At 42.7% G+C, this 13,116-nt stretch overlaps 1 protein-coding gene across 1 annotated transcript in view; it reads left to right on the top strand.

Annotated features, from left to right (window-relative positions):
- The first annotated feature begins 505 nt into the window (after positions 1-505).
- The window catches only part of Clic5 (chloride intracellular channel 5), a 147,176-nt gene continuing 134,565 nt past the window's right edge, over positions 506-13,116 (top strand). The window contains exon 1 of the mRNA XM_059282219.1: positions 506-1,027. Coding sequence (XP_059138202.1) covers positions 506-1,027 — 522 coding nt within the window. The remainder of the gene's footprint in view (positions 1,028-13,116) is intronic.

The following is a 13,116-nucleotide window of genomic DNA, read 5'->3' on the forward strand; positions in this document are numbered from 1 at the left end:
TGGAAATCATAACATAGGGCATCAGTTTGCAAAGAATCATTATGTGATGAATTCAGCTGTAAGCAGGCAGGCTTACACTGAATTATAGTTCTCCCCTGACTTGTGGGGGCTTCTTGGATGGGTTAGCAGTTAGAGTGATTGCAGTGGAGGGCTCTTCCATGACTGATGAGAGGCTAAAGGTTCAGAATTTCACCTTGGACTGGATTGATACTTGGACTTCTCAGACTTGCTGGAAGTGGAGGAACCACTAGTTGAAAGTGTCTTCAGTACTGAAGGAGTTAACCCAGTGGGTGAACTTTATCTTCCGTCCAGTGGACCTGTGGTTTGCTTATTAAATCTCCAGTAAATGATTACTAGAGACCTGTCATTGATAGCTCTCGCTCAGGGCTGCATTTCAAAAGCCCATTGATTCCCTTTGCGTGGTGGAGAAGCATCATCCTCCAGCCCTTTCCTTAGCCCTTCCTGCTCAGCTCTGCCTGGGAAAGGATCTGCCACACCGAGCAACATGAGTGATGATGATTACAGCCACATCTATGACACAATCCAAAAGGGGAGCAAAGACGAGGGTCCAGACCAGCTGGAGGAAAACGATGGTCCTTTGTACGACAGAGTCCACGAAGACTTGGGAAGTGAAAGCCGTCTGTGTGCTACTAGGTTAGAAAACCAGGAATACGCTTCTGTGTCAGCGTACGTCTTGAAAAGTGAAGAAGCCACCTCAGCCTCCTCGGAGCCAGAAGCAGAGAGCTACCTCTTGCGTGATGAGGTGTTTTCTGAGCCCCAGGAAGTCAGGGACATCTCCACAGGGGACACACGTTCACCAAGCCAGGACCCAGAGCATCTCCTGTGGGAGCGGCAGGGGAGTGGAAGGATGATCGAGGAAGATGTACCTCATGTATCGAGTTTCACAGTTCAGCCCAGCAAGGGCTTTTCCATCAGCCAGGACTCCCCTACCTGCTCTGCTGCTGCTATTGGTTTGGAAGAAAATAAACCAGCTTCCAGCAGCCCCGAGATCTTCCTGTTCGTGAAGGTAAGGGCTGCCTCTGACAGGCACACCCACACAGACAGGGTGAAGTGGTCTGTGTTTTGTTTTGCTCTGTGGACCAGGGGACGACATCTGATGTCTTAGTGAGTGGGTCACCATCCATACCTCAGAGCAGAGATGATTAAGTGGATCCTTTGGAATAGCTTCGGGATGTCTCAAAAACGATCCAAATTAGAAAGTTTCCATTTAAAGTTTGTGTTTAATTATTGACTCTCATAAACCACAAGAAGAGCACTTTCTAAGAGTTTCAGGGAGTGACCAGAAATTGTTGTTCAAATCTTTCCATTTGTGGAAGACATTAGCTGCCTTTTTCAGCTTGGTTAAATTTCCTTTGTCAATAGGATTCTTAAAAAATGAAACCAAAGCCAGCAAGAGAAAGTCTTCTCCCTTCAGGTCCCCACCTTGCGTTTCTAAGGTCGCACAGACTTCAGGTACTTGGCCAGTGAATGCTGCGCCTGTCATCAGGTCTGCTCTGTCAACACCAATAAAACTCAAGAGCTGATGATGTGAAATAATTTCAGAAGTACCAAGATGCCAACCATGTGTTAATATTTAATACCTATGATACCGAAACAAAAAAAAACATTTGGTGACCTTTGTATTAGATTGATAATGTCACAAAGGTTACGATTATGAATATTACCAAAATATGAAGTGATTCAGAGTTAAACAAATCAGAGTGGCAGACCCCTCCTCTCCAAAGCTCCACCAGTGCATCCAATGGTCACCTTCGCATGAATTTCCTCATGTGACAACACATCCGTGTATATTGCTATTTCTTGCTAAATAAAATGAATACTAAGGTTGGGTGGATGACTCGGTGGTTAAAGCCCAGCTGCTCAAGTGTTAGGGATGGAGTTCAGATCTCCAGAACCCATGGAAATGACAGGTGGGGATGGCAGTCTGACTATAATTCCAGTGCTCACAGGGCAGAGACGGGGGATCCCTGGAGCAAGCTGGTTAGCAAGATCAGCTGAATGGTCAAGCTCTGGGTTCAACTGAGACACTCTGCCTCAATGAATATGGTGGAAAGCAATCCAAAAGACTGCTGATGTCAGCCCTGGGCGTTTATATGCATATTCCTGCATGCAGGTGCACAAGTAGGCACCCCAAACACACACTGTGGTGTTTGGGGTGCATATACACACATATACACATATACACACTGGAGAAAAAGAAATGGTTCCTCTCAGGACTAGGTTGGTAAAATGCTTGTCAACACATGCACCTTACACCACTCCTAGCATCACATAAAACTTCCAGTGCCATGGAAAGCTAATCTTAGTACAGGAAGGTAGAGCCAAGAAGCTCAGAAGTCCAAGGTCATCCTTGGCTACATAGTTCCAGGCTAACCTAGGCTACCTTGTTTGAAAAAAAAATACTCTTTGAACCTATGAAACCTCCATTCCATGATAACCTCCCTCCTTTACAGTTTTCAATATACTTCTAGTGAAATGAACTTTGCCAGTTGGATACTTTAGTACACGTTGTTTTGTACTTTGTTTTGTGTATTGTGTCTCCCTCAATCGACCTTTTAAAAAGATCACATGGAGCTTCCTCCACACGAGGATGGTACTATGCCAAGCACTTGGGGGAGAAGGGATGTGGAAGGCATTGACTTTGACTCTTGAGAAACCAGCACCATGTTGTAAGAGGCGGGATGGAAGGGCCGTGGACATGTTGTAAGGGATGGGACCGTGGAGTGCTGTGTGTGCTCCAGAGATGCTGAGCTGGGCAAAGGGGGAGCCAGAAGAGGCTTTGTGGAGGAGGCGACATCAAGCGACCTGCCCACCTCTGTGTCCACATCAAAACGAATCACAGTGTTCAAATTCACTTTCTAAGAAGTGGAAACTAAATGTACTTCTTCTCAAGACAGAAATATCCACTTGACTTCATGCGGTAAGACATGGAGGGTCATTACCATCCTCACTGGTCCATCAAGACATGATTTGTAAAGTTGGCAAAGTGCTGATCCCTGTGGAGATTATCCTGGCCTTGGGGTTGGAATCAAACAAAAGTAGCAGGAAAACGGAATGTGGGTGTCTCTTGCTGGTACCAGCAACAGGAGATGCTGTCTGAGTAACAAGGGACTCCTAAATTGTTCAGCTCTCCTTCTCTAAGGCAGATGTTGGACTTAAGCTATTTAAGTTCATCTTGTGTCTTAGTAATGTTATGTTATGAAGAGGCCACAGACCATACTCTTGACCTCCTCCTCCTCCTCCTCCTCCTCCTCCTCCTCCTCCTCCTCCTCCTCCTCCTCCTCCTTCTCCTCCTCCTTTTCTTCCCCCTCCTTCTCTTACATCTCTCTGGTAAGATAAGCATGACTAGATTGGACCTAATAATAGTCCATGACAGAATCATTTAAAGATCCCTAGTTTGGTTTCATCTACAAGTCCGTGTTGCCACATTGAGTAACATTCACAACTTCTGGGAACTAGCATGGACGTAGTTGCGGCCATCTCTCAGCTTCCCATAGAGCAGAGTGTTGAGGAGGGGAGGGAGAAAGAAAGATGGCTGGGTGTGGAGAAACAGACAGGTAAGGTGATGGAAAGTTAGAGATGAGTGATTAGGCTGTGTCAGCCCCCTTGGCATTAGAAGGACTCATCTTCACTCTCAGTGGTCCAGGCGATCTTTGGACCAGTTCACAAGGAGTCCTGGGGGTTGTTTTTATAAAAACAAGCTGAATATGGGGAAGGTAAATCAGGAGCTGAGGTTGGATTAGACTTCCACAACAGCAGGGAAGCAGGGGGAGGTGGGAACTGGCTGGAAGACGGAGCCCTAGGGATTTACTGACGAGTTTTATACAGAATTTAAAGAATGAAAAGCCCTGGTTAACTCCAGAGGCTTTAGCTACTGCGGGAATGGGGATATTCTTTCCATTTCACCCATGGACTCCTCTCAGGGGACACATGACTGACGGAATAGACTTTTCCAAATGGTGTCTGTATGTGTGTGTCAGAGGGGGGAAAGAGGTGGACAGGTTGCAGAGAAGTATTCTTGTATTTTGTTTCATGCTGAGAAAAACAAGTAATTTGATAGTGATTATTACAAAGGAAAATGGCACAAATACACACCATTTGTCATATGCGACGCCAATGGCAATGGCATTAATCAGGGAAAGCATGGCTTCACAAATTAATTGTCTGACAGAAGTGTCCTGTAGCTCAGGCCGGCCTCCACCTTACTATGTAACTGAGAATGGCCTTGAGTTTCTGATCTCCCTGCCTCTACCTCCTGAGTGCTGGGATTACAGGAAGGCACTACCATGCCTGGTTTCATGCAGCGTTGGGCACGGAACCCGGGGCTTGGTGCATGTCAGACAAGCATTACACCCGCCCACCACACTCCCAGCTTGCAAGTTAATTTTGCTGAGTTCTTAATTTCCCTCCAGTTCAGATTGCTCACTGGCAAAAGGGATGCTATACGGACACATCCCTCATAGGGGAGCTGAATAATAATAAGGTGATGCGTGTAAAGTGCTTAGTATCTTGTCTGACATACAGCAAGTGTCAGTCTACAAGGGCTTCAATCATTTATGAGACTGAACTTGAACCTTATGAAAATAGTTTATTTAAGCATAATACTTGTCACTGTATACACTGAATAATTACATTATTGTTTTATTCTACTGTGAGGGTATAATGTTGTGGAAAGAACACTGGTCTATTATTCTGTGTCCATGGTGTGGTATGAAATATTCCTGCGCCCAAATTTCCCCAATGGGAATGCAATCCACTCCCGCTCTTAAAGGCTTTGGTTTCAAGGTGCACAGCCCTAGCTGTTTATCAGCTGTGTCCACAGAGGGAATCTTTGATCGATCATCCACTCCAGGAGAATGGTGACAGTGACTATCTCTAGATTTGGGTGTGGTTGGAAAGATTGACATAAACCCAACTCTCCTATTCAGCTCACATGAATCCTGTCTCTTTAAAACATTGGCAATCATGGTCAATAGAGCTTGTCTGTGATTAGAACACTCCCAAGGATCACATGGAGAGACACACATTTTGTGGAAGGAACAATATGTATACTTGCTATTCACCAACTCCTCTTATATAGTAACTTTTACTTATTTTACATTGTACACATATATTCTTAATGTACCACATTGATACAATTTTAAGTGAAAAAAATGCATGACTATTGTGGATGAATCCTTGCTTTTTTGTGTTGGAAGAACACATTGATTCACAGGCCTTTCTTATTCCCGGCCATGGGAAGGACTGAGGCTCTTTCCTTGGGCAGTGTCTGATGAGATCAGGTCTCCTGAGCATCTAAGTTCTTCCTGGGAATTTTCATGAGTAACTTACTGAATGCATTTGTCTTTAAGGTGAACAAGGTTTATCACCGCAGGTGAGAAACTCTAAAATCCCACTGGGCAGTGAGGGAGAGGAAGCTGGACCTGGGTGCCAAATCCTAGCTCAGCTGAGGCTGGAGAGGGGTAGCACTAGCAGGCTGCAGCAGAGGCACCCAACGGTCTGACTAGATTCGTGTGGCTGGGTGCACAGAAGCCCATGGAGGTGCCCAATGGTGAAGATGAAGAACTAACATGTCACTTTGCCTACAAACTAAGGAACTTGGAGTTTATTCTGGAAGCCATCAAGAGTAATAGAATTTTTCTGAGGTGGAGTCATTAGCAAAGCCTTGTACCAAACAACAGACAACCAAATTACATGCATTTCCACTTGCCACCCAGAGCAGGACCAAGATATCTATCTTGATTCATGTCTAAGATTCATTCAGAGATTTAATTGTAAATACCTGTGTGCATTTAAAGCTGTTACCTTCAACTAATCATCTGGATATGTCCAAATATATATGGCTTTATACACATAGAATACTTCAGTAAAAGCTAGCTAGTTAGTGCAATATTGTTTTATAGATTACTTCTGTGTGTTTGTAGTTGCTTCATTGATGGGAAATGTATGAAGTCAGCACAAAAATATCAGCCATTGTTATTTTAGTATAAAAAATTGCCTGGCTAGGTCTGGAGTAATCAAGCTAGAGCACTCCTCTGATATCTGGAATGTTGTCCTATTCTATGATGGGAAGAACACTCAGCTCTAATCTCATCACTAAGGATGCTGTGAGTAAATTCTTGGAAACATTTGTAAGACTACATAAGCCTGAACTTGTCTCTTGAGCACTTGTCCTTCCACAGAACCAATGAGGCATGTAGAAATAAAGCAACAGGATGGTGTCCACAGATCACATCCCTGCTATAATTTCACCTTAGTTATAATGCTGAGAACTCCATCAAGACCCAATCTCCTTCAAAGCCATTTCTGAGGGGCCTTTGAAAATCAATTCCACCAGTCAAGGAAGTCACAGAATCCAAGCACTGTGACAGGAACAAACCAGACAACTCTAGAAACTTTCACAGAGCTGTCTGTGGCAAGCTGGCCTTGCAGGCTGTTAGTCAAGGCTGCTTTTCTTTGTATTGACACCTGCAGCCTGGGAGATTGAGTGGTCACCTGTGTTTCAGAAGGTGTGGGAAAATTTTAAAGCTCTATGCAAAATGTTCTATCAGAGCTCTCTTTCAGAAATCGTGATTGCAACCGTTACATGATCTTCCTTCCCTTTTCCGTGGTCCTACCTCCGATGTCCACGTGAGAAGGAGTAGAACATGCTGTTTTGTGACCTACTCCCAGTCTTCCCTGTGTAGTCAACTGCTTCCTCTAAACCTTTCTGTCATCCTGAGAATTCACTTCAAAAGAGTAAAAGGAAGTATTACTCAAGTCAGCACGTGGGGATTATATTACTTCTCAAAATGAAGGTGTTGGGAGACTCTGAAATAAATGCTCCTACCTAGCAGTCTTGATATTTCTAAGCGTTTGGTGAACTTGTCTTGAAGAGATCCAAACAAGTGACTGCTCATCTTAGATAGGGCATGGCAGCAGAGAGAAAGAGCCATTCCACCCAAGTACACTGGTAAGCCATTAAGTCCTTTGGTCTTATAGGAGTATAGTTGAAGGGTCACTTACATGAGCTTGGGTGACCCCGAAGAACTACACCCTTAGAAAGTCCTACCTGTGTGGTGATGTATTGTGTGCCCCAATAAAGCTTACCTGGGGATCAGAGGACAGAGCCAGCCACTAAATTAGACATAGAAGTCAGGCAGTGGTGGCACACACCTTTAATCTCAGGAAGTAATATGGTAGGACACAGAAAGGTATATAAGGCATGAGGAAACAGGAACTCTCTCTCTTGAGGCTGAGGATTTCATAGAAGTAAGCTAGTGGCTGGCTGTTCTACTTCTCTGATCCTTCAGCTTTCACCCTTCATCATTTTTATTAGAAGACCTTTTAAGATTCATGCTACACACCTGCACCTGAATGGTGACTTTTTCACAGCTATGTAGCTGGAGTCCCCATTACACTTCAGCTCCACTTTTTATATACTTTCCAAAGACCATATGCAGCTGGGATAGTATTTCATACAGTTGGGAGGGGAGGAGCAGGAGGGGATGAGTGTCTATGATATCAGACAAGGGTTTAATGATGTTTCCCAGACCCCTTCTATGAGGAAACATTGACAAGCCTACCATCCATTACATATACTCACTTCGTCCATCTGGTCAACCTTTCCTCTTCTTTCTGGACTCATGTTTCCTGAGAAGATATCTCCAACCTTCAGGGCAGATCTGAGGGACCTTCCCTCAGTGCTTACCTTTGTCATAATGCTTGTCACTACAGATTGACATGATCTGGTTGGTTGGGTCTCCTCAGTTCCCCACTGTGCAGAAACCTCCACAATGAAAGCCATATTTTGCTCCTGTATAACTGTCACAATTAGCTAAATATGGACCATAGTTGGGCCTAAGAAATATTTGTTGAGCTGAATTGGCCTGTGTTGGTTATGGGAAGTGTAATTGGGTTTGCTGTTGGAGGGCTCATTTCTTGGTGTGCTCTGGGACACTAGGTGAGCATTCAAACAGAGCCCCGTGTCTCTGAATGCTGGTGAGAAACCATCTGGCACAGATGAAAAAGAGAAACTGAAACTCACATCTACTGAAGCTTGCTCTGGGCTAGCTTCCTGTGCTGTCCTTATCTTTTGGATAGGACTCTGCAGCTAGGGCTGGATTCTGGGACAAACCATGCAATGCTGAGACATCATTGCACTCTGGGTCTTAGATTTCTCACTTGGGAAAACAAATTGTTGAATGTAACTCATCCAGGCTCTCCCCCCTCCTTTGAGTAAGTGGCTTATTTGCATGATTTAAAAATCAAAAGAAATGGGAGAATCACTCCCCAGCCACATTTCCTTTTGCCATTCCTATGGCAAGCCATTCTGAAACTACGTAGTTGGGATTCCTGTGGTAAACATTAATACAAGTTCATGTATCAGAAATTATCTTTTGATTTTCCTTAGTATGAGTCATGATATACCTTACACTCTATTATTTAGGATGTCTATTTTGTTGGAATATAATTTATATACAGTAAAATTTTATTTAAGTATGTACTTCAATGAGCTTTGACAGACATGCATAGCCATGACAGCACTACTACAATCTTCATACAGAACATGTTTATCACCTCAAAAAGTCCTCCCAGACACCTCCTGCCTCTAAGAAGCCACCAAACTTTCATTCTATCTCTACAGTTTTGTCTTCTTCAAAAGATGACATGGGGTGTAGCACAGTGGTACAACACTTGCCTAGCATGAACAAAGCCTGGGGTTCAATCCCTGGCATTGTTTTAAAAAAGGCACATAAATTAAGTTAGACTCCATAATGCCCTTTGTGTGTGATTTCTTAATGCTTTTGAGTTCATCTGCATTGGCATACTTACCTACAGTTAATTCCTTCTACCACCCAGTAGTATTCCATTGTATGGACATGCCATGTTTTGTTGATGCAGTCCACAGTGGGCATTTGGACAATTCCACAGCCTTTGGGTATTAATGATGAGACTGCTACAATATGTATGTATTTTTTGTTGGCTCTTTTTTCCTCCTGGGTAATACTACAGGTGGAATTTTTTAGTTAAATTACTCCTTCTTTCAAAAACCATCAGATTGTTTCAACATAGTTATCAACATCAGACCAGACTTTATCTCCCTCAGCACTAGGCATTGTCTTTTCCAGTGGCTAGTGATATGGTATGATATGACGTGTTCTTCTTCCTTACATCTCCTTTGATGCAACATCTACTCAAATATTTTTATTTATTTTGTCATTTTAGTATTTCGTCTTCCCTCTGTGGGTGGAGTTTTGAATGTCAGTTAGATATTGGAAGACATTTTCAATGGCTAAATCGTTTTCACATAGTTTATAAGCCTGCAGTGGATGTCTCCTTTTCATTACCACAACCGCTTGAAGACAGAGTCCCATCACTTTGATGAAATCTGCTGTCTTAGTTTGCCTTGCGCTGCTATAATAAAATAATCACCAGGCAGTGTATAAATAAAAGAAGTTTATTCAGCCTGGAACTCTGGTGGATGAAATGCCAAACAGCAAGATGTACCATCTGACTTTGTCACAACATGACGCTGGGGGGCAGGGGGAGCTGTTGTCTACAAAGAGGTGTGACAGGGCAAGAGAGTAAGTTCTCTGAGAGGTATGTCACTCTTTTCTGGGGGTGCTGCCTTCAGGATCTACACATCCCTTAAAGGCAGCCCCACGAGGTGTAGTTATAATGGGCTCAAAACTTCCAGTGACACACTCAAACCACTGCCAGAGCACAGAATCCATATGCCAACAGGACTTGTGCATTTTTATTTAGAGAGGTTTGTTTAACTCTGAGTCACCAAGATTTTCTTCCCATCTTTTGTTCAGAAATTGTATAGCTTTAAGCCTATATTTCCCGTCAAGCTCACTTCATGTTTGGTACAAAAACTGGTTTCTTTCTTCCTGCATTTCTCCTTTCCTTAATCTCTCAATTTTTCTTTATTTCATTAACATTTTATTTTTATTTTTAATTACGTGCATATATGTGTATTGGGGGAGTTGTGCATATGAGTGCAGTACCATTGGATGACAGAAGAGAGCGTCAGAGGCCCTCAAGCTGGAGTTACAGGTGGTTGTGAGCCGCGCACTGTGGATGCTGGAAACTGAACTCAGCTTCTCTGCAGAAGTGATACCAGCTCTTAGACCCCGAGTCACTTCTCCAGCCCCTCTTTCTTCCTTTTATCGTGAGATACATTAATTCATTCTCAAATGTTAAGCCATCCTTGAGGTAGCCCTTCTGCACTGTGTATTATTATTTTTTATGACTTCTAGATTTGATTTATTATAATTTTGTTGAAGTCTTTTGTGAACCTGTTCATGAAGGATATTGGTCTGTAGCTTTATTTACCTTTTTTTGTCTGGTTTTCTTATAGAAATGAGTTGGAATGTGCCATCTCTTTTTGTGAGATAGATTTTAATGTAATTGTTACTATTCTTTCCTTAAGAGCTTGATAGAATTACCAGCAGAAGGATCTTCATTAGAGATTTTTTTTTGCGTGTGGGAATATTTTCTTTCCTTTTACAAAGTGGTATATGTAACAGACTCAGGGTCATCTAGGTCGTCACTTTTTTTAATCTGTGAGTTTGATCATATTTGTGGTTTTAAAGTTATTTGTTGTTTGAGTGAGTTGTTGAATTTCTTGTCAAGTCTGTCTTCATTGGGTCCATGCTTCCTTGTAAGCATATATGTATATTTATAGAGTCATTTTATTGTTCTTCTGTGCTACTTTGATCATTTTATTTACTTATGAGTTTAATTGGTTGATTGCCCTCTCCACACCCATTATGAGCTGCATCTAGCTAATTGCAGGCATATCGAGTGTATTTTGGCTTCCAGGTACAATGTTGGGTGCTGTGTTTTGTTGTATTCCTTTAAAGAGGACCAGGCCTCATTCTCTATTGCAAGTTAAGTAATTGGCACAGATTTCTCTAGCTATTTCAGTCACATTTGTGGAGCTGTGTCCTGTGAGGACTCTACCCCAGGCACATGTACTAGGTCCTCTCTTACTCTACCACTGGAAAGACAGACTCTCACCAGTGCGATGTGGGGGCCTGGGGTGATTTCTCCTGCTCATTTCAGTTCTTTACCAATATTTGATAGTGTCTGCAACGGAGTGCTGCCAGTCTGGACTTAGCCCAAGAGTTAAGAGGGTCTATCTGTGGTGGGCAGGCCCTTGTGCTATCTATCATCTATCTATCTATCTATCTATCTATCTATCTATCTATCTATCTATCATCTATCTTTCTATCAGATCTGTCTATCAGATATCTATCTATCTATCTATCTATCTATCATCTATCTATCTATCTATCATCTATCTTTCTATCTAACAGATCTGTCTATCAGATATCTATCTATCTATGTATCTATCTGATCTATCATCTATCCATCAATCCATCCATCCATCCATCCATCTACATCTATCTATCTATCTACCTATTTATTTATCCATCCATCCATCTATCTACTTATCTATCTATCTATCTGACTGCCTGTCTATTGTCTACTGAAAATTCCAGCTGCCTCATCCTGCTCAAATTCCAAAGGCCATTGTTCACTCAACACAGAGACTGGTAGACTGTACATAGGTCCTATAGTGCCTGTTATCAGTATCTCAAAATTGTTGTATGTAATTTTTCAGCAGCAATGTTGAAATCTGATTTCTTCTCTCCTGACTAGAAGTGAGATTGTCTTGAGTGAATTTTAGGTCTCCATTTATTTTTGGCTATTTCTCCTTCCTTTAAGTTTGAATTGAAATTTCCAGTGCAATCACAGAGTCCAGTGGGATGAAAACCCAATCGTTCTGGCATTATTTTGTGAATGGCAGCTTCAGCAAATATTTTTTGCTGATGCGAGGTTCCTTTCTGATCCTTATTCTTTTAAAGGTGTGCTGTCATTTGCAAAATCTTTATCTTGTACTTTGAGTTCTCAGCATGTCCTAGCTAATTATTCACTGATCAAATCATAAATACTATATCTCATCTGCTAATCTCTTACCATTGAAGCCTCTGGTGATGCTGTTTCCTTCCTTTGGGAAACCACAAGGAAAGCTGTTTTTATTTCTGCCAAGATGAAATCCTACTGGCAAGCTATATTCCCATACCCAGTGTCTGTCAGTATCGACTTGTGTATGAATCCTAATGTGTGCATGGAAAAACCACCTTGATTGGCAGCTCTGCTCCTAAATGGAAGACATTCCTTCAAAAACATGAGATAGGGGTTATGGAGATGTCTTGTGAGTAAGGTACTTGCCACTCAGTTATGAAGACTGGAGTTTGGCTCTCTAGAACTTACATAAAGCCAGACACGATGCTGCATGTCTGTAATCTCAGTCCTGCTACAGTGAGATGGGAGAAACCCAGAAGCCATCAGCCAGTGAGCCTAGTGTACACAGCAAGGAACAGCAAGAGACCCTGCCTCAAGGAAGGCAGGAGCTGAGGATTGACATCTGCCCGCCATATGCATACCATGACGTGCACATGCCCCCACTCACACACAGGAGCATGTAAAAGCATGCATATACACGTATATCTCACACATTCAAAGATAAAGACATGTAAGACTTCCTTATGAGTATAGCATGCATTTTTTTGTTTTTACCTGAAACTAAGTGATCTATTCATTTTTGTAGTGGCAAATATCAGCCATCTGAAAGCCATGCCCAGGCCCCCCTGTGCTTTGTAGTTCCATTCTTTCTCCTCCTTGAATGACCCTTTGCATCAACAATAAGGAGCAGGTCTGTTGCGCTGAGAGGTCTTGCGGGCCACGGTCACATGGCAACCGCTGAAGTAAATAAGAGAATGCATTGTTTAGCAGACACCTAACGTTCCAAGGTTTCAATGCTCACACCTAAGGTAAATATGGAAGGGGGGAGCACATAACTGGAGGAACTGACCTGTGGCTGCAGAAATGCCGTTTATTCTGCTCTTCTGTGGTGGCGAGAAAGGGAAGAATGCAGTGGGTAGAGTTTTAATATTTACGTAGCAACTCTCTAGAGACTGGCTCCACTCTTCTAGGGCTACTTTATTCCGAATGACAGCCACAAGTCACATGCAGCTGTTCCTGTGTCACTTAGTTAAAACAAAACAGTCAGTTCTTCAATCCCACAGGCCGTATTTCAAG

The sequence above is a fragment of the Peromyscus eremicus genome, chromosome 16_21 (assembly GCF_949786415.1).
Source record: "Peromyscus eremicus chromosome 16_21, PerEre_H2_v1, whole genome shotgun sequence".
NCBI lineage: Eukaryota > Metazoa > Chordata > Mammalia > Rodentia > Cricetidae > Peromyscus > Peromyscus eremicus.